The sequence below is a fragment of the Myotis lucifugus genome, unplaced genomic scaffold (assembly GCF_000147115.1).
Source record: "Myotis lucifugus unplaced genomic scaffold, Myoluc2.0 scaffold_431, whole genome shotgun sequence".
Taxonomy (NCBI): domain Eukaryota; kingdom Metazoa; phylum Chordata; class Mammalia; order Chiroptera; family Vespertilionidae; genus Myotis; species Myotis lucifugus.
The window spans coordinates 213,640-234,606 of record NW_005871479.1 but is presented as its reverse complement, the minus strand read 5'-3'; the positions used below and the strand labels follow the sequence as shown (position 1 = coordinate 234,606).

At 61.0% G+C, this 20,967-nt stretch overlaps 1 protein-coding gene across 1 annotated transcript; it reads left to right on the top strand.

Annotated features, from left to right (window-relative positions):
- Positions 1-1,825: 1,825 nt before the first annotated feature.
- On the top strand, positions 1,826-17,155 carry RGMA (repulsive guidance molecule BMP co-receptor a). The gene is made up of 3 exons (XM_014468141.2): positions 1,826-2,339; positions 9,730-10,244; positions 16,208-17,155. Exons 1-3 carry the CDS (start codon positions 2,303-2,305, stop codon positions 16,895-16,897), a joined length of 1,242 nt encoding a protein of 413 aa, XP_014323627.1. The 5' UTR covers positions 1,826-2,302; the 3' UTR covers positions 16,898-17,155.
- The last annotated feature ends 3,812 nt before the right edge of the window (positions 17,156-20,967 follow it).

Genomic DNA, 20,967 nt, shown 5'->3' with positions numbered 1-20,967 from the left:
AAGCCGGTCCCAAGGGTCTCTTGGGCCGGAGGTGCCTCCGAACTTCCCAGAAAGAGGGGGGACCAGGGACGCGCCCCTGGGAGGCCCTGAAGGGAGGGGCGCAGGGGAGGCACGGGCTCCGAGCGGGGGGCGCTTTCCCGGGCTCCTCACCCACCGCTTTGCAGACCTTCCCGGTGCCCAGGGGTGGCCCCGGGGGCGCCCCCGAGGTCCTAGCCAAGTCCCCGCCGCCCTCGCCTGCGGGACCGGCCGGCCCCACGCCGGGAGCCCTCGGACTGGGCTCCGAGCAGCCCGTATTCCTGTTTGATAACATCCCGCGTCGCCCCCTGTTTGTTTTTATTGTGTCAGAAAGGGAGAGAATTTCAGAATTAAAGCTGAAAAAGCCCATCTGTTTCCAATGAATCCCCCATAGTTTTTCACAATGTTTTTGGCAGATCGCTGCCTTCAAATTCCTCCGAGCCCGGACCTCTTGTTTTTGTTGGGGGAAGGGAGGCCAGCCCCACAGAGAAGCATTTGTTCGTTCCCAAACGCTCCAGTTTCTTGACTTTTTTTTTTTCTTTCCCTCCCCTTTCGTGGGGGGGAGGGGGAAGGCCCGAAACTTAAATCCCTGCTCTGTTTTCTTTCTAATGTTTCATAAAACTTTATTTCATTTTTGCCATATGCTGCTCACAGCTGGGGAACGCCAGTGAAACCCTTTATACCCGTTTTTCTCTTCTCGCTAAAAAAAAAAAAAAAAAAATACACATCAGCCCAGGGTTCGGGCCCAGGGGTCCCCCGTGGCGAGGCGGGATCTCCCGGCCGGTGCCATTGTGTGGCGAGGCCCCGAGGTGTCTTCTTGCGAAAATGCGAGTGTGTTTCTGTGTCTCGCGCCGCAGCCCAACGCGGATGCGCGCAGCCCCCGCGCACCGCGGGGCTTTGCAAGAAAGGACTTGAGTTCGACCGGGATTGCGTTGTTTTGTTTTGCTCCTCCGCCAACTGGGTTTCAGGAACTGGCAGAACTGGGCCATCCAGGCTGCAGGCTGCCGCTCGGGCAGGGAGGGGGACCGGGCAGGCAGGGAGCCCAGGCGGCAGAAACGGCCTGGGATCAGTTTACCTTCCCGCCCCGGCCCTGCTTGGGGTGTCCCCGGCGGCCTCGGGTGCAGCGCCCAGTTCACACTGGGCAGCTGCACGCCCCCCCCACCCCAGGGTGCCCCGGGGAGCCCTAACCTGCTCCCAGCCCTGGAGTCCACTGGGGAGGCCCAGGCCTAGGATGGGGGGGGGGGAGTTGGGGTGTCAGTGCCCCCAAGAGCTTTGGACCTCCTGTGCCCTGGCCCGCCCCGGGGATACTAAAACCTCCACAGCGAGTCCACAGCAGGGAGTCCCATTCCCCCCACCACCCCTTTTTTTTAAAAGGCAGTTTCTCCATCTACAAAGCGGTCTGGCTGAAAGGCAGATCTGGTTCCTTCCCAAGAACTAAAAAAAAAAAATTAATTTTTAAAAATGACCCTCTCCTTGAAAACGAAGTTCCCCTTTCGGGGCGTTGGAGTTTGCGGCGTGTGCACCCTCGTTCGGTCCCAGATAACGATCGGGCCCATCGGACGTTTTATCAGATGGGTTGATAGATGGCTTTTGTCCCCGGGCAGCCCTGCGGTGGGGGGATGTGATCTCAGCTCCGAGCTGAAATGGAGAAGGGGGGCTTAGGGGCCCTTAAAACAACACCTTCCTGCTCTTAAAGTGGCAGCGCTGGTTAGCTTCTTGGGCCAGACGGGGAGAGAGGACGGGCTGACAGGGGAACTCGGGAGGCAGGAGGGAGCTGCGAGGGCTACTGGTGGTGGTTTTGTTGTGTTGGTGTTGTTGTTGTTTTATGTCCTTTCTCCTTGTTTCAAACTTTGAAGTGTCCCCCGTAGTCCGGGGAAAGCTGGTGGGTCGGTTATGTAATCCGCCACCCCCAAATTCCATCACTTCTGTTTTCCAAGAAGCCCATTTCTTCTTGGCTCCCAGGCCCGTAACTCAAACCTGGCCGATGGAACAGATAGCCGCCGCACTGTCACGCCAACTGGCTAATGTTTCTTCTAATTTGAGGCCTTAACAGCTGCATTTAGTCAAAATTGCCCACCTTCCTGAAACCTGAGCTTTCAAGAGCCCCAAACTCAATAGGCCGGGGAGAGAGGGGTGGGGGGGTTCCGAAAAGTTGTGTGCTCCAGAAACCTGGGTCAAAAGACAGTTTCTCAAGGAAGAGACGGAATGAGCCATGTCCACAGCAGAGATGGCCTGTCTCGGGCCGTGATGCGCTGGCAGAGGGGCTGCAGGCCTGAGGGAGAGCAGGATGGAGGACAGAGGGGCCAAGAAAGCTCCGGCAAAGGGTGAGGCCCCGGGGACGTGCGGGGACCCCGGGCACCACGGCCGCTCCCGCTGAAAACAGGTGGGCTGGACTGAAAGCCTGGGTTTGTTCGGTGCGTCAGCTTGAATGGCTGCCAGGAGAGAACCCAGGGGAGTGCAAATTAAATTGGACGGAGTTGTGCGGAGAAAGATGCCTTGACGGCTGCTACACTGAGCGGGTTTGTGTCATTTAAGAATGTTTACATGTCCCCGTTCCACGTTTATGGCACACCTACTGTGCCCCTGGCTTGAGTGACATGGGGGTCGGGGGGGGGGGTCAGGTAAAGGGAAGGGGGGGCTCTGTTGTGTCCCGTAGGCTGCGAGGGTGTCTGCTTGGCCGATGCTGTGCCTTTAATGGGTGGCAGAGCAGCCACGTGTAGCTGGGGTAGGGGGGACGAGGGCAGAAGAGACTGCTTAGTACAGTCTTCCACAAACAGCAGCCTCTTCAAAACACAATTAATAGATGCGGTTAAAACTCTGAAGCCATTGGGACTTCTTAAACCAGATTTCTAAGGGAAACCTACCCGTGGCATATGTTGTGGATACGTTGGCGCGTTTCCTACAACGACATACGGATGCTGGGCTCCAGCATGGCGGTTCTCAAAGTGTGGTCCCTGGACCAGTCCCATCTGCCTCCCCTGGGAAGTTCTTAGACATCCAAGTCCTGGCTGAAGTCCTGGCTGGGGCCCGGTGGTCTCTACTTGAACGGGCCCTCCAGGCCGCTCTCATGCACAGGGAGATCGCTGCTCTGAGAATTCTCCCCTTTACTCTTAACCTGCAGCTGCTTTTAAAAATGTCAGTCCTCGCCCGGCTGGTGGGGCTCAGTGGTTGAGCGTCCACCTATGAACCAGGAGGTCACGATTCGATTCCCTGTCAGGGCACATGCCTGGGTTGCAGGCTCCATCCCCAGTGGTGGGGCGTGCAGGAGGCAGCCGATCCATGATTCTCTTTCGTCATTGATGTTTCTCTCTCTCCTTCTCCCTTTCTCTCTGAAATCAATACAAATATATACATTTTTTAAAATGTTAATCCTCGGTGGGGAAACTAAGGCTCGGGAGACCAAGCCCTCTGCAGTGTGCAAGGGTGTCTGTGTGGTCAGAGAGATGAGAATCTCTCTCTCTCTCTCTCTCTCTCTCTCTCTCAGCACATTTCCCATGGGTCTGGCATTCTTGCCTCCTCCCAGGGCTCCTCAGGGCTCCCTCTCCATCCCTGGCTCAGCGTTCCACAGAACATGCCACCCGGCCACAGGCCGGGAAAACCAGTTGACAGGGCTGTCACCGTGCGCATTCCCCGAGTCAGACTCTGCCCTTTGGGTTTTGCTTATGTATTCATTTCACACGCCATTTCGCCCGGGGCAGGCAGCATACCCAGGCGCCTGGGAAAGCCATGCATCCATCCCTCTGCGCCCAGGTCCCTGCAGAAAGGAGCCCATGATTGCTCCCCCTGTTACAGAACGTCCCGGATCACAGGCTCACACCCGGGTGTGGGTGTGTGTGTGGGGGGGGGGGGGGGAGGTGTGCACGCGCCCTGGGCACGTGCCCAGCTGGCCTGCGTTTGCCCTTCCCCGGCAGGAGGAAGGTGGAGGAGGAAGGCCTGCCCGCGGACGGTGGTGAGGGAGAAAAGCCACTTCAAATGAATGTTGACCTGGAGTGGCCAAGCAGAGGAGCCCAGGGTTGCTGGAGGCAGAGCCAGGATGGAAAATTAGCATCTCTAGGGCTAGCCCTAGACTCAGGGGGAAAGGGTGATGCCTCGCCTCAAAGCAGAAAGACCAACTTGCTCACCTGCAAGCTGCAATTAGATCTGAAAAGGGGTGTCTTTCTTTGCCCATCCCCACCCTCCTGCCGAACCCGGGTAGCTTAGCTAAGTTGTCCGCCTTAAGCCGGGATGGCATCCTGGCCCTGGCCCACCACGGGGCCCTCCTGCCCGGAGGAGCCCTCAGCTGCCTGGCCGGCAGCCCTGTTCGCCGTGGGCCTGGCTCCCAGTGGCCGCAGTGGGAGCTGGGGGAGGGTGTCCACTCTGTAAGCGGAGGTGTGCCCTCTGCCTTGGCAGGCGGCGTGGTTTCTTGCAACAACTTGGCCTGTGTGGGGGCTGGGGCAGAGCAGCCCTGGCTGGGTGCGGCTGGGGGGCAGTGCCTACTGCCTCAGCTCGCTGAGCAGCCTGCAGCCACCCCTGCCCACACTTGGCATGTGTGGAGGGAGTTAACCCCCAGCTCCCCAGCCCCCCTCCCCCCCTTCCTAACTCACCCAGAAAATTCCTCTGGCCTCGCTCTTCGCTCTTTCTCCCTTAGGCCAGTGCCTGCAGAAAGGCCCAGAAGGTCCCCAGTACCTTCCAGGGCGGGGGCGGGGTCTCAGGCTCCCTCAGTCCCTGGGGCCCTCTTAGGCTGGACCGGGGAGAAAGGCCTTTCGAAAGGTGGCAGTTCTGTCTGCTTGCCGGTTAAGTAAGGTGGCGTCGGCTGTCGCCGGCGAAAAAGCCAAGCCGTCACCTGGGTGTGGTCCTCTCGGTGTCCGATGCCAAACACCTGCATGTTGACGTCAGGGCGATGGGGTGAGATTCCTACCAGCGGGACAGACAGGCAGCCTCGGGCATCTGTCCGGCCAGGAGCCCCCAGCACGGTGCCCAGGGCTGAGCTTACCAAATACTGACCCTGGCTCGGGTGGCCGCCCCCTCCCAGCTTCAGAGCTGAGGGACAGGAGAGGGTGCAGGATGGCCCATTGCTCCTGCTGCTGCCGGCTGCCACGCTGGGGGAGGCAGGTGGGCCCTCCTGGCCGGTGCTCCGTTCCCATAACCACCCTCCGGACCCGCACCGGCCTGTTGCTGGAGAGAGAGGAGCTGCCGCTGGGGGTGGGCAGTGAAGACGGACATGGCATCGGACGACCGCTTCAGCACGGCCATCCCAGAGGCGGTGCAGCGAGTTCTCCTCTAAGCTCCACCCAATCGCTTCCATCCCAATCGGAGCCATCGCCTCTTAAGTTACACTGCGCCCCAAAATAGTGTTCCGAGTGTGCCGAGTCCTTGCTGGCCATTGTCCGGGCCCCGCGATCAACTGGATCTAGTCGGAAGTCCTCAGGCTGGTGCCTCAGGGTCCGTCAGGAGAATAAAAACCACATGGCTCTGTCCACAGAGGGATCTTAACATAGGGGACGGCAGATGGGTGTGGGGGAGTGAGAAAGCAGGAGGGGTCGCTGAGGCACACAGTGCCAGGGAGTGGTTTCCACCCCTGGGGATGGGGGACAAAGGGAAGAGGTTGGGGGGGCCCAGTCCATGAGGAGGGGCCCGTGCCTGGCTGGTCTCAGTACTTCTGAGTGGCACCAGTGATGCTTGGGGGCGGGGGAGGGGAGGGGGGGGACAAGGGCCACTGTCCAGTGGTGGTAATAGAAACAGCCTGGCTCCATCCAGATGGCTCACTGGTTGAGTGTTGCCCTATGAACCAGGAGGTCATGGTTCGATTCCCGGTCAAGGGCACACGCCCAGGTTGTGGGCTCGATCCCCAGCGTGGGGCGTGCAGGAGGCAGCCGATCCATGATTCTCTCTCATCATTGATGTTTCTCTCTCTCTCTCTCTGCCTCTCTCTTCCTCTCTGAAATCAATCAATATATTTAAAAGAGAAGGTGAACCAGTGTGCGCCTCCAGCCTTCCCTCTTCCGTCTAGTGTCCCCTAGTGGCGGAGTCCAGCAGGGAGCCCGGTGACCAGGGAAAAGGGCTTTGCAGATCCCCAGCCCCACTCAACAGAGGGAAGCTGCCTGCCATTCGCTTTATCAGGGGCACAGCTGGCACGCAAGGCCCTTGTGCCTGGCCCCAAACTCCTGGCTGCACGCTCACCAAGCAGCAGTTAGCATCTGGCCAGCCGCAGCTGTGCCTGGCCCCTGGTGTTTCTGGGACCCGTCAAATCCCGCTGCCCTCCCGGACCTCATTGAAATGCCGCTTCCCCGATGCCCTCTCAAGCCTCCATTCTTCCATCTTTGTTGCATTTTAGTGCTCAGATAAGACGTGTTTGCTCTGCATTCTGGAAGCTTCCGTGGCTCGCTCTACCTCTGCACAGGAGCTCACTGGGGCTTGTTCCAGGAACAGCATGAAGCACGGTGCCTGGCACAGAGCTGCTTCCAGAACCTTCAGCGAGTCATGCACTTTGCCATGCAGGCCCCGGCGTCGGAAGCCGCCCGCCCGGCCACGGGGCTTGCCTTCAAGCCGAGCTTTGCCCCTTTAAGAAGAGGCAGGTTTTTTCTGTTCCCTGGCTCACCCCACCCCTCCCACTCGGCATCTGAAACCCGATCTAATCCCTTTGCACGCGGGTAATTTATTGGTCTATTGGGCTTTTCTTGGTGGCAAATTGCATTGTCTTTATTCCTGGGTTCAGGCTTCGGAGCGGCTTACCGCATTCCTAAGACTCCTTTCTCAGGGCCCGGCCCTCACACCCCCTCCGCGCGCAGCAAAATCAGTTTTATTGGGCTTCTTTGTCATGCAAACAAGGCGGTAATAATCAGGCTATTATTCTCCCAGATTGGCCTTGATTAACAGTTCAAAGGAGGCCTCTGAAAGCCGCTAATGCCGTCCGGGCGCGTAAATATTTTCCTCCCGCCGGGCTCCGGGCTCCGTGCAGCTGGGACTCCCAGCTCCCTGCCTCCCTCTTTCTGCTTGAGAGGCGCTGGGTTGCTATTTAAAGGACAAGAATGAAGCCAAACAGGCAGGCTGTGTGGCTGTGGTTGCTCTCTCCGCTGTGCCCACCTCCCCCAGATGAGAAACGTTACATGTGTGGCGTGTGGGAGCCAAGGATTCCAGGACAAAAATGGGGGGACCCGGGGCAGGGGTGTCCTGGATGAGACCGGTCAGGCAGGCCCACAGAGCCGCTAGGGGGTGCGGCCAAGAAGATGGCCAGGGAAACTGAGGGCTGTCTTCAGCATACACAGAAGGATGGAGGTCCTTGGGAGGCAGATGTGGGTCCACAGCTGGAGATGCCGGGGCAGGAGGGGCCAGCCCTGTGCTGGCCCAGTTCAGTGCAGGGAGGTCCGGTGTCCGCCGGGCAGGGGTGCCGCAGGGAGGTCTCCTGCCCAGGAGGCTGTCTGCGGGTGGAAAGCAGTGACCTCTGGCCCCAGGTTCTAAAACTCCGTGGAGGTTGGTCCCAGAGCGATCCTTAAGGCTCTTGATGAAGTCGGTTGCACGCAGGAGGGAGCTGTGGCCTTCGCTGCAGGAGTCAAGAGCAAACGGGTCTGACGCATGCCAGGGGTTCCCTCCACCCCTATCAAGTCTGGGAGCCCTGAGCGTAGGCATTGCCTGCACCCCACCCTTGGTCGTTGCGGCCTCTGGATTCCCCTCTGTTTGTCCCCCGGCAGCTAATCCTGAAAGTCCTGTCTCAAGGGGCCTGGGTCCAAACAAAGATGCATCATGGGCGTCAACGGAGTGTACGTTTCTGTGAGGCGACTGCGCATTTTCCCGGGCGTCTGGGGTGCAGCCCTGGGTATAAGGGTGAGCAGAGGCGCCAAGAGGGTCCCTGCCCCAGGACACAGTGGCCAAGATGGCGGAGGGGTCAGCGGGGGGACGAAGAAGGCGGAACATCTGTAATACTTTCAGTAGTAAAGATAAATAGGTAAAAAGAAATGGCCCAGCCAGCGTGGCCCAGTGGTTGAGCGTCGCCCTACGAACCAGGAGGTCACAGTTCGATTCCCGGTCAGGGCACAGGCCCCGGTTGTGGGCTCCATCCCCAGTGCGGGGGCGTGCAGGAGGCAGCCGATCCGTGATTCTCTCTCATCATTGATGTTTCTATCTCTGTATCCCTCTCCCTTCCTCTCTGAAATCAGTAAAATTATTTTTTTTTAAAGAAATGAAGCTCAGGAAAACGTCTTATTTTCCATCACTTCTCTCCTTCCTGGCTCTTCTCCTATTGGCTGTCTCGGGCCCATTGAGAGGTGGCAGAAAGGCCAGAACAGGAACCAGGCAGGAGGGAGACAGCTGGCCGCCTTCTGTCACCAGGCACCAGGGTGGCTCCCTTTCCTCCCGCTCGCACCCGTTGCAACCGGATCTCTTTCAAACGCTCAGATTTTCCTCTCCTTGGACACCCGCATCAGCAGAGGCCGGGGTTTTACTGCCTGGAACCCGGGCCTCCTGCTTTTTTATTAAAGATACTGAACATAAAAATCAGCGCCTCTGGGTGTCTCTGGCAGGTGACGCCACCGCTGGGAGCGTTTCCTTTTGATGCCGGGCCAGGTTACATTCCGGGCCCTGACCTGGGCAGACCTCCGGCCCGTGATTTAGTGCCGTGGGCACGGAGCGGCAGGACGACTACTCCCTGGGGGCCCCTCATCTCACCACGAGGGGGACTGTCCAGCCCTGACATCCCTGATGCCCTTCCCCCAGGCCCCCAGGAAGCGACAGCCCCGTGCATGTCCGCTCCAGGCCTGAAGAGCTGTGTCATCACCCAAAGAGGTGGCAGAGGGGAACGGGAGCCGTCCATTCCAGCCCCTGATTTCACTCTCGGTGGCCTCTTGCGAGCCATCCCCCCACCCTGACCTACAGCTTTGCCATCTAGAAAGGTTCTGGGGCTTCCTCTTAAACTCCCAGGAGGATGGGCAAGAGCCGAAGGTTTTAAGCCGCTGGGGACACCCGGGCAGTTCAGTGTGTTAAAGCCCTGGTCCTAAGGCACCGCCGTTTGCAGCTAGCTGTCACTCAAAGCTTAAACAAGCAAACAGGCCACACATAGAGGCAAACCCAGTGATCCCTCCCAGTTGCTTCCTAGTCTGCTCTCCAGAGAGGGATGGAGCTACGCCCACGAGGTGGCCAGAACCAGGCCCTCCGTGCCCAGGGCCGACTAGCCAACATCCACTGACCTCCAGCGAAATGCTGGTGCCTTTCTAAGCCCTTGAACCCTTTTAGCAACCTCACAGGATAGATACTGTTACCCCTCCCCAGATGAGTCTAACGATGCACAGAGAGGTTAAGTAATTTGCACGAGGTCACACAGCGGCTAAGTTTGGGGCACGTATTGAACATTGGGGCTTACTTCCCCGCCAAATGTCTGCCGCTTTTGCCAGATTCCTGGGAGATGGCTGTGAAGATGTAAACAAATGCCAAAGGCCCAAGGGTGGCCTGCCTGCACCTACAGCCCTGCTGCCCCAAAACACTGACCATTCATTCCTCTCCAGGGCTGGGGGCTGCGGGAGGGGTTGCCACCGGCCTTGCAGCTGGTGGAGCTGCGAGCCTGGCCGCTTGGGGTTATTTCGAGCCGCGCGGAAGGATTTGGACAACCTGACTGCTACTTGCGGATGGTTCTTTTCACCATCTGGGTGGGCTCGCGTTTGCAGGGCGGGTGGTGCCGGCACCGACGGGGCGTCCCGGTGCGTGCCTGCGCCCACCCTGACGGCGTGTCCCTCGCTTCCCCCACAGCCGCCTCCCCGTGCAAGATCCTCAAGTGCAACTCTGAGTTCTGGAGCGCCACGGCGGGCGGCCACTCCCCGGCCTCGGACGACGCGCCCGAGTTCTGCGCGGCCCTGCGCACCTACGCCCTGTGCACGCGGCGCACGGCGCGCACCTGCCGGGGCGACCTGGCCTACCACTCGGCGGTCCATGGCATCGAGGACCTCATGAGCCAGCACAACTGCTCCAAGGATGGCCCCACCTCGCAGCCGCGCCTGCGCACGCTGCCGCCGCCCGGGGACAGCCAGGAGCGCTCCGACAGCCCCGAGATCTGCCACTACGAGCGCAGCTTCCACAAGCACGCGGCCGCCCCCAACTACACGCACTGCGGCCTCTTCGGGGACCCGCACCTCAGGACCTTCACGGACCGCTTCCAGACCTGCAAGGTGCAGGGGGCCTGGCCGCTCATCGACAATAACTACCTGAACGTCCAGGTCACCAACACGCCCGTGCTCCCCGGCTCGGCCGCCACGGCCACCAGCAAGGTAAGGCTGCGGCTGCGGCTGGGGCTGTGGCGGGGCGGCCTGTGGGGTCCCATCGCCCGGGCCCTGCTGTCAGGGGGACCCAGACTCAGCCCCCTGCACCCACCATGTTCTCGTTATTTTTAGTAAATGAGCAGATGATTTAGACAGGAATGTTCTAGAGATTCTTAATGTTGCCTAGAGTGCAGGGTTTCTCAAACTGCCGGCCACCCCCCCTCGGGGTTTGTGAAATCAGCTTTCGGGGGTCAGAAACCATCAAACGTGAATAGATGTAGCTCAGTGGTTCTCAACCTTCCCAATGCCGCGACCCTTTCATACAGTTCCTCATGTTGTGGTGACCCCCAATTTCGCTGTTACAGATTGAACATAATGAAAGCATAAGTGATTCATCACAAAAACAGTATGTAATTCTATATGTGTTTTCTGATGGTCTTTGGCGACCCCTGTGAAAGGGTCGTTCGACCCCCAAAGGGGTCGCGACCCACAGGTTGAGAACCGCTGGTGTAGATGATTTGTTTCACTGGGCGTAACCTGGCGGCACAAAGGGCAGTCAGTCTTCGAAGGCACTGTTCGTGGGAAGGGGAGATGCTGGAGGGGACCTGGTGTCTGTTGTGTGCGTGTGCGCACGAGCATGTGCATGTGTGCTCACGTGTGCACACCCGTGGCCCAGGCGACGAGACAGCCCCGTCCGCCGCACTCACGGCTGGAGGGTGTCCCGTGGCCTCCCTTCAGACGCAGCCAGAGGGAGGCTGGCGGACTCGGGGTCCAGGTGATGGGGACACGGCTGCCTCCTCAGGGCCGGGTCCACCAGGGCCCCTGGGGTTCCCAGGCCGGCAGTGGGTCTGTTTTCCTCGGAAGAACATGTGGCCAGGGCGCCAGGCTGACCCACAAGGGCGCCAGGCTGCCCCTGCCCCCCTGTCCCTTCCTGTCCCTCTGTCCCAGAGGACAGTGAGGTGACCGGCAGCCGGCAAAATTCCTGCCACTTCCCTCTGTGCCAACAGCCTTCGCATGCCCGCAGGGGGCCTGTTTCTGAGACCAACCGCTGGGTAGGAAACCAGCGGGTCTCGGCCCGGGGAGGCCCTCGCAGGCCCTCGGCGCCAGGCCTTGAAGTGGCGGCCGAGTTGTGGCCGGCGCTCTCTGCCCTGTCCCCCTCCCAGCCCTCCGCGGGCAGAAGGGGGCCCACGTCAAGACCCCCCCTGCCTTCTCTGCAGCCCCTTTACCTACACACCTCCCACCTGACCGAGAGCCAAGATGAAGGAATGCTGGGAGCCTGCGGCTGCAGCTTCTAAATCGGGGGTCCTCAAACTTTTTAAACGGGGCCAGTTCACTGTCCCTCAGACCGTTGGAGGGCCGGACTATAGTTTAAAAAAAAACTAGTTGGCTGCTAAACAACAGGCAGCGGCGTCAAAAACACCCGGCGGGCCGGATAAATGTTTTTGGCGGGCCGCATGTGGCTCGCAGGCCGTAGTTTGAGGACCCCTGTTCTAAATCCAGCAGCAAGCCCGCTCCGGGAGGGGCCCTGCCTTTGGGCCCCATCCTGGCAGGAGCGCAGAGGAGGGAGCTGCCCCTCCTAACCCAGAAGGTAGAAGCACCAAACGTGATCACAGAGGCCGGGAGGAACTGTGGTTCATGATCAGCCAAGTGGTCAGCTGCCCCCAGTGACGGGGGTGACACGGTGGAGCAAGAGCCCTTAGGCCACAAACAACGGGAGTCCGCAGGCGGGAGATGTGTCGGGGCCCCGGCTGCCGCCCTCCGCTCTCTGCTGACTCTGGGGCCCTGAGCCCAGCCATGCTGTCCCAACCCAAGTGGGCTCCTCATTCATTCTTGCGCCCCCTCAGTCACGTGGCGGCCTTTTCCCAATGGCAGCTGTGGTGCAGGCTCGCTGCAGGGCACAGGCTGGGAGTGCCTCCCTTCCCATAGCAGTTTCCAGAAGGACATGGGCCCTGATGCAGAGCTGGCCCCCCCAGCCCCCCTCTGCTGTGACGGGGGCCACCTTGATCTTTGCAGCCGGCTGAGAGCTCGGTGGCTTTCGCTGTGTCCCCCTCAGCAGGAGGCGCACAGGCCCCGCTAGAGGCCCAGCAGGGACAGGGTCGGCGTTGGGGCCACACAGTCTCGGTGTCAGGCAGACGGGGCCTGTGGTCACAGGTAGGGGCATCGTGGCTGGGCCCAGCGCCTGTGGCCTGCCCCTGCCTCTTCTCGGAGGCCTCCCATCGCTCCCTGATGGAGGTGTTGGTTCGCTCACTGACTCAGCCGACGGTCAACTGAACGTCTTTTGTGTCAGCCTCTGTGCTGGAGGTGGCCCGCCTCCCCCAGCTTCCCGGCTGATGACGGAGACGGAGCTGGGGTAGCAGGATGCAGAGGGCTCTGAGCAGGGCCCCGGGGAGGGCCTGCGAGTCCGTGCCCTGAGGGCGCCCCCCAGGACGGGAGGGGGCAGCGGCAGAGCCAGGCCGAGGTGGGTGCGGCCCGGAGCCTCAGGGAGGAAGCGAAGCCAGGGGGCTTTCCTCGCCAAGCTGAGGGGCACCGGGGGCCTTTCAGGCTGGCAGGAGCCCTCGGCCTGACTCTCCTGTTCCCGTGACCCCACTCCCCTCCTGCCTGCCCTCAGCGTGATGCCTCGGCCCAGGGGCCCTGGCTCATTCCCATGACGACGGCGTGATCCAGCCCGCGCCGTCCTGTTCTCGTGAATAATCAGAATCTGGGCTGTTTGAGCCAACTTCCCACCCCATGGGAGAGCCTCCCAGGCCTCTCTTTCCAGCTGTGCTAGCAGCACCCATTGTACAGGTGAGCAAACTGAGGCTTACGGAGCAGAGGCTCTTGGGTCTCTGCCTCCCATCCCCTCTCCCCCTCGCTGGTCCCCCGTCACACTTACCACTCTGTCTCGCTGCATAATTCGTCTGCCTGGTCTGTGACCCCCGCCCCCAACGTGAGCTCCATGAGGACGGGCCTTGGGCCGTCTCGCTCCCTGTGTGGACACGGCCCCGGTACCAGGCCTGGCATGTCATTGGCGCTACACACACAGTGGTGGGTGAATCCCGGGCCCTGCCCTGTCCCCAGCGCGGTGGGGTGGGCCCAGGCCCCTCGGGGAAGGAGAGGGGGGGCAGCAAAGGCAGGAGCGGCAGCCCCGCCCGGGCCCTGTTGGCAGCGCGCCGCCCGGCTTTCAACAGGCCCCCTTCATGCTGTTACTTGTGGTTGAGGCCCTGGCACCGGTGCCAAGGAGAGAGTCAGGCGGCCTGTCAGCCTTCCAGGAGACTGTCTCCGCGAGAGATGGCGGTTAGAGCAGAACCAGCCTTTCCTGTTCAGGGAGACGGTGGCCCTGGGAAGGCGGCCCCGCCCCCCCAGTGTCTGTGTGGCCCTGCGCACGAGGCAGGGACCCCGAAGTCTCTCACCCGAGCCCCGTCTCCCATTTGCTGGACCACCCTACCGCTCAGACCACTCCTGGTGGCTCACCTCCGGGCTCTGCAGGAGCTCTGGACGGAGAGAAGGGAAGCTGCAGGAGGTGGAACCTTATGAAGTCGCCGGCTTTACAGGCCAGGGGTGTAGAGCAGCAGCAGCAGCAGCAGCTGCGTACGGTTCGATGAGGGCTCGAAGCAGGATGGAGAGGCTGGGGCCCCCTGTATCGTCCCGCAGCACCCACAGAGCACCAGCCTGTCCTCTTGTGCCCGGAGACGCAGCGGTCCAGGTGCCCTGGGTCAGGGGGGCAGCGGCCTTAGAGGCACCAGCTGACCCTGGGAGCAGGGACGAGAGAGGCTGTGTCTTCAGCCCACACAATCCTCCTAGTTAGGAGTACAGAGGAAAGAGCAGCCAGACATCGCTGCCAGGATGGGGGGAGGGAGGCAGGGGACCCACACTCACTCCCCCAGCTGTTTGTCTCCCAGGCCCCCCACCCCGTAGGCTTGTGGCCCAAGAAGCACAGGGACTGGGAACTAGGAGTCCAATCCCAGCGGTGCTGCTTGCTGGCTGTGTGACCTTGGGCAGGTCGCTTTACCTCTCTGAGCCCACGTTGCCTGGTCTGTAAATCGGAGGTCACGTCACCCTCCCCTGCCGTGCCACGCGGGACTAGAAGCGATAGACGTGGTGCCCGGGACACTGATGCGGCCACTGTGCCCGTGTGCCTGGTTCCCAGGAGGACAGTGACTGACACAGCCCGTCGGGGGCTCAGCCAGCCCTGCCCCTCAAGGCAGGCTCTAGTGCAGCGGTTCTCAACCTGTGGGTCGCGACCCCTTTGGCGGTCGAACGACCCTTTCACAGGGGTCGCCTAAGACCATCCTGCATATCAGATATTGACATGACGATTCATCACAGTAGCAACATTACAGTTATGAAGTAGCCACGAAAATAATTTTATGGTCAGGGGTCACCACAACATGAGGAACTGTATTTAAAGGGCCAGAAGGTTGAGAACCACTGCTCTAGTGGAAAAGGGCCTCCTGGCTGCAGCCCTGGCCAGGGTCTCACCTTCAGTCTGGAGACGGCGTTTTGTTTTTGCACACCTGCCCCTTCCTCCTCCCCCTCTGCCTCCTGCCCCCTCCCAGGCCCGGCTGAGGGGCCCTTTCTGGCAGCCCACGTGGCCTCTGCCAGCGTCCTCCTGCCTGGGTGGATGACGCCCCCTCGCCTTTCTTCCAGCAGCAGTCTCTTCTGTGCCACCTGCTGTTATGTGCGGCCCGTGGGCCGTTCTTGCTCAGAAATTCTGCTGGAGGCCCCCTGGCCGCGGGGGAGATGGTGGTGGACGGTTGTGGACCGTGTCAGTTTGCTCTTGCTGCTGTAACAAACAGCACTCAATAAGTGGTTCTAACAGGCAGACCTGTGTTCTCTTCCGGTTCCGAGTCGAGGAGTCTGGGACGCGTCTCCGAGGGCAAACATCGGGGTGTCAGCAGGGTGGAGCTCTTTCTGGAGGCTCCTGGGGACAATGCGTTCATTGTCTCTTCCAGCCTCGGTGGCTGCCAGCATCCCCCGGCTTGTGGCCGCATCACGCAAGTCCCTGCCTCCGTGGAAACATAGCCTTTCTGTTGTCAGATCTCCTCTGATCCCACCTTATGGGGATACTTGGGGTTACATTTAGGGCTCCCCTAGGGCATCCAGGATAATACCTCCATCTCAGAGTCCTTAGCCTAATCCCTCTGCAAAGCGCTCTGCCATAGAAGGTCACGTTCATGGGCTGCAGGGAGGAGACCGATATCATGGGGGCCATTATTCAGCCAATTACAGTAGATAATGAATGACCTTTTGTGTTTAATCAGCTATGCTTTTCCTTTTGTGGTTCATCTTTCTATATAGTTAATGAGCTGGGAGTTTTCTAGAGTCATGATCTAAGTCAATTTCTAAGTTCCTATTCTAAGTCAATTTTTTTATATATTTTTTAATTGGTTTCAGAGAGGAAAGGAGAGGGAGGAGAGATAGAAACATCAATGATGAGAATCATGGATCGGCTGCCTCCTGCACGTCCCCCCCACTGGGGATCAAGCCCGCAACCTGGGCACGTGCCCTTGACCGGAATCAAACCGGGGACCCTCGGTCCTCAAGTTGATGCTCTATCTACTGAGCCAAACCAGCGAGGGCCTCAGTCAGTTTTTTAAAGTAAAAAGAGTAAGTTGTTTTAAAGCAGCCGTTCTCAACCTGTGGGTCGCGACCCCTGAAAATACATCCTGCATATCACATATTTACATGACGATTCATCACAGTAGTAACATTACAGTGATGAAGTAGCAACGAAAATAATTTTATGGTTGGGTCACAACATGAGGAACTGTATTTAAAGGGCCAGAAGGTTGAGAACCACTGTTTTAAAGGAAAATGTCAATCGTGCAGGTGGTGCTGAACTAGGGGCCAAAATGCGGAAGGGACGGTCTGGGGCGTCCTCTGGGCTCCTCGCGCCCCAGCTTAGAGCATCGTGGGCATCGTGCGCACGGGGCTGGGCCTTCTCCCCGCAGCCCGGCCCCGCCTGACCCCTCTCTCTGCCCGCTCCCCTGCAGCTCACCATCATCTTCAAGAACTTCCAGGAGTGCGTGGACCAGAAGGTGTACCAGGCCGAGATGGACGAGCTGCCGGCCGCCTTCGCCGACGGCTCCAAGAACGGCGGGGACAAGCACGGGGCCAACAGCCTGCGGATCACGGAGAAGGTGTCGGGCCAGCACGTGGAGATCCACGCCAAGTACATCGGCACCACCATCGTGGTGCGCCAGGTGGGCCGCTACCTGACCTTCGCCGTCCGCATGCCGGAGGAGGTGGTGCACGCCGTCGAGGACCGCGACAGCCAGGGCCTCTACCTCTGCCTGCGGGGCTGCCCCCTCAACCAGCAGATCGACTTCCAGGCCGCCCGCGCCCCCGAGGGCCCGGCGCCCGCCGCCCCCGACACCTTCCCCTACGAGACGGCCGTGGCCAAGTGCAAGGAGCGGCTGCCCGTGGAGGACCTGTACTACCAGGCCTGCGTCTTCGACCTGCTCACCACGGGGGACGTGAACTTCACGCTGGCCGCCTACTACGCCCTGGAGGACGTCAAGATGCTCCACTCGGACAAAGACAAGCTGCACCTGTACGAGAGGACGCGGGAGCCCCCCGGCCGGGCAGCTGCCGCGGGGCTGGCCCCGGCCCCCCGGCTCCTCCTGGGCGGCCTCCTGCTCCTCGCCCTGCTCCCCGTGTTCCCAGAGGCCCTGGCCGCATAGGATGGAGAGCGAGGCGACTGCAGAAGGGCCGGGCTTCCCGGCGGCCCCGGCCTCGGAGGGGCCAGAAGCGAGGCAGCGCTGGCTGGTGAGCTTGGGGCGGTTCCCTCGGCGCTGACTCGGCTGCTGCTGCTGCCAGGGCTGGGGCTGGGGCGGCCCCTCGCCCTCCCCGGGGGCCCCCGACAGGCTGTGGTGACCCACTGGTGCTGTGCCCGCTGCGACGGTGCAGCTGAGTGACGGGAGAGCCGCCCCCACCGCCCCCAGCCCGCACATCCGAGCCCCAGGCTGGAGCCCCGCCACTGACACTGGGAAGGTCACGCCAGCGCCTCCCGCCCCGCCATGCACTGAACGCCCGGCGACTGCTGCACGCCCGCCGTCCGCGCACACTTACACGAGCACACTCGCACACACTGAGCCTGCGGGGCCGGGGCACCCTCTCGGCTGGACCCCCCCAGGCAGGGCCTCCTGTCCCCGGGGTCTCAGGGCACCCCAGGCCCCTGCCCGGGACCGTGCGTGTTGGCACGTGCTCCGAGCGACGCCACTCGTGGGCTTGGATGCCCTTGTCCGGCCCCCTCCCCCACTGTGCTTAGGAAGTCGAGTTGAGTTTCTAAATGTCTACACACAGAACTACCCTTTGACTTATGACCCTTCCTGCCCAGCAGGTGGCCAGAGCCCGGGCAGGGGGCTGGGGGGGCTGGTGGACGGGGCCAGCTGGCCTGCCCTGATCCTCTGCTCGCTCCCCAAACCCGCTCCCCCCGTCCACCCAGGTCTGCGTCCGGGAGGGGAGCGGGCTTCAGCAGGCCTCACGGCCCCGAGCAGCCTTGAGCAGCCTTGGCAGGGTCTCCCCCATCGTCAGGTCCCTTCCCATGAGCCCCCGGGCCACACAGCCGGGGGAGACCTCCCGCTGGGAGCCCCGGCGGCCACTCCAAGGAGCCCAGGCCAGTCCCACCTCTGCTGCTGCTCCAGGGACCCCCGCCAGCTGGGCTCCTCTCCCCAAGGTGCTGCCAGGCCCCAGGGGGCCGTCCTCCCAGAAGCCCCGCAGCCCTCCCCGCCGGCCCCACCCGCCCCCTGCCGTCCCCAGGGACCTCGCATACACTGGCCCAGGAGGCTGCGGATCTGTCCCGCCTCCCCCTCCAAGAGGTCCCCTCTCTGCCAACCCCCCCGGCGGGCGGGCGGGCGGCCCCGCTGGCCTTCAGACAGCCCCTGCGCTGGAAGGAAAAAGTGAAGCACTTTATTTTGGTTGTGTTTGCTCTCGCGTCTGCTTGGAAGTGGGGACCTCCCCCCCCCACTGCGTCCTCGTGTCTGCGACCTGTGTGGAGGGTCCCCGCGTGTACATACTGTAAATTATTTATTAACGGCTACATGCAAGTAAAGTTTGGGTTTTGTTTTGTTACTTTCCTTTGGACTTGCGTGTTGGAGTTTGTTTTCTGGACGGCTGGTGCCTTTGTGGGGTGGAGAGTTGACTTTGGTGGCGCGTGTCCCCTGACAGTGTGTGGGGGGCAGTTAGCGTGTGTGCATGTGTGTGCACGCGTGTGTGCCTGTGTTGTAAATGTGTGCAGAGGATGTAGCAACTTCACCACCAAAGCCCCTGCTCTTCTAAAATTACTCTTTATCCTCACGACGAGCTGCTTGGGGGCGGGAGGGTCTGGTCCCCAGGCCCTGGGGCTGGGACCGTCTCAGGACACATGGGTGGGCACCCGGCGGAAGGACCACACGCCCCCGGGGGCCTCGGGTGGGCTGGCCTGAGACCCAGGGTGACTCCATCTCGGCCGTCAGTCTGGAAGCTCAGGCCTGGGCCTGTCACCGCCCCCACCCCCACCCCGCGTCCCCCGATCACATGCAACCCATGGGGGGCAACACCCGTCAGTGTGAGGAGGGCCAAGGCTTGCTCGGGGGCCAGGTTCCCTGCTGGCGGTCACTCCATGTCATCCTGTAAAACAGCGGTTCTCAACCTGTGGGTCGCGACCCCTTTGGCGGTCGAACGACCCTTCCACAGGGGTCGCCTAAGACCATCCTGCATATCAGACATTTACATGACGATTCATCACAGTAGCAACATGACAGTTATGAAGTAGCAACGAAAATAATTTTATGGTTGGGTCACCACATGAGGAACTGTATTTAAAGGGCCAGAAGGTTGAGAACCACTGCAGTGTAAAACGACCCACTGAGCCAGAGACACATCTCCACCCATTTCACAGATGAAGAAATGGAGGCTCGCTGTGAGTTGACTTGCCCAAGATTCCTTAGCCAGGGCGGGGCCAAGGCGTCCAGCTTCGGTCCGTTCCTGCTCTCGGCACTAAACTCCACGAGTCTGAGGAGCAGCCCAGCGAAGCCAGGCCACGTCCGTCCACGTTCCTACCTGTGTGACCCAGGCCGGGTCTCTCACCCTCTGAGCCTCCGTGCCCACCTCTGTCAGGTGAGACGTGCCTGTCCCCCAGGGCTGGTGGTGACTCTGAGTTTGTCCCTGCTCAGTGCTGGGGCCAGGGCCTGGCAGCTCGGGGGCAGGAGTCGGGGAGTGAGACAGGCCGTGGGTGGGAGGAGGAGGGAGAGGGCCGCACAGGGCCTGGGTGCTCGGGAGGGACGTGAACCCAACGGCCAGCGAGGGGAGGCATCCGGAATGAGCATGCGCACCGGTCCCAACCTCAAGAGAGAGGCTGAAAGTCGGGGGACCTTTCCAGAACCCCACTCTTCTATTTCCATAGAAAACCTGGTGGTCTGGGCTTTGGAACGGACAGAGCAAGGCCAGAACATACCCACGGGTCCTACCCGGTCGCCCAAACTGTCGGTACCCGTGGCCCTGCCCCACCCCCACCCAGCAGTAACCGGGATGAAGTAACCACGGAGGGGGCACAGCCCTGGGCACCTGGCCAGCACAGAACAGATGATTGAGAAGCTGGGCACACGGGGTTTTTTTTTTTAAACAACCTTGTTCACCATCAGATGAAAACGCCACGTTCCCTGCCAGGAATATTCCTGGCTTGGCGTTCGGTCAGGACCCTCCACTGAGGCCGGGGTTCTCTCCCCAGCACCTTGCTACCAGCTGCCCTGGTGAGCATGGACATGTGCCTGTCATGTGCGTGTGGAACACAGTCTGGGGCCACATGGGGCCCACGGCGGGCTGGGCTGGGTGGGAGCAGGGTCCCCGTGGCCGCCCGCCCACGGCCACTCAGCCCGCGGCAAATGCATCTGCAGACGGAGGCCCGGCCCTTCTCTGTCCCCAGGATCTTGGAGCCCTTGGTGGGCGAATTTATAAGGAGAAGACAGGAGAGAAAGCTATTAAAAACAAATGAGGGGCATTTATAAGCAAGGGGACCCACCCTGGGGTGAAGAGAATTAGAACAGGGGGATGGGGGTGGGGGGGTGAGTGGAGGAGTGGGGCTCATCGGAGGGGTGCCAGGCAGGGAGCGGCGGGGCGCAGGGGGTGGTCTCGGGCGGCAGGAGGACTTGGCGCTCCATCTGGCTCTGCCCGCCGCTTGCTGTGTGGTCCGCCTTGGATTTTTGGAGGCTTAGCTGCCTTATTTGTAAAATGGAATTATGAGGACCTACCTCCCCAGGTCATTCCAGAAACCCCATGAGCTCACGCTCCTAACCCGCCCGGCACCTGGCGCTGGTGCGGCCCGGGGAGGCCCCCAGAAACGGCGGTCCCCACCCCCCACCCCCCTCCGCGCACAACCCTCTCGTGACCACTCGTGCTGGGGCAGCGGAGCAGGCTACCTCGCATTCTCTTTGCAGAGACAAGTCCATGAACACATGGTTGTGTCACGGAATGCCCCATCGCGACAAAGAAGTGGGTCAGAGTTTGGGAGGGAGCCCGGCCCGTGTGGCTCAGTGGTTGAGTGTCGACCTAGGAACCAGGAGGTCACGGTTTGATTCCCGGTCAAGGGCACAGGCCCGGGGTTGTGGGCTCCATCCCCAGTAGGGGGCGTGCAGGAGGCAGCCGATCCGTGATTCTCTCTCATCATCATGGATGTTTCTGTCTCTCCCTCTCCCTTCCTCTCTGAAATCAATACGAAAAATCAAAATGACAATAGAGGGCACCCCGGCCCTGCTGGGGAGACAGCTGTGGCAAG

Bases quoted from the DNA above. Each gene is read 5' to 3' on its own strand.
- RGMA (XM_014468141.2), top strand. From the start codon at position 2,303: ATGGAGGACAGAGGGGCCAAGAAAGCTCCGGCAAAGG. The intron at 2,340-9,729 runs GTGAGGCCCCGG...CTTCCCCCACAG, and splicing joins CAAGAAAGCTCCGGCAAAGG to CCGCCTCCCCGTGCAAGATC. The intron at 10,245-16,207 runs GTAAGGCTGCGG...GCTCCCCTGCAG, and splicing joins CCGCCACGGCCACCAGCAAG to CTCACCATCATCTTCAAGAA.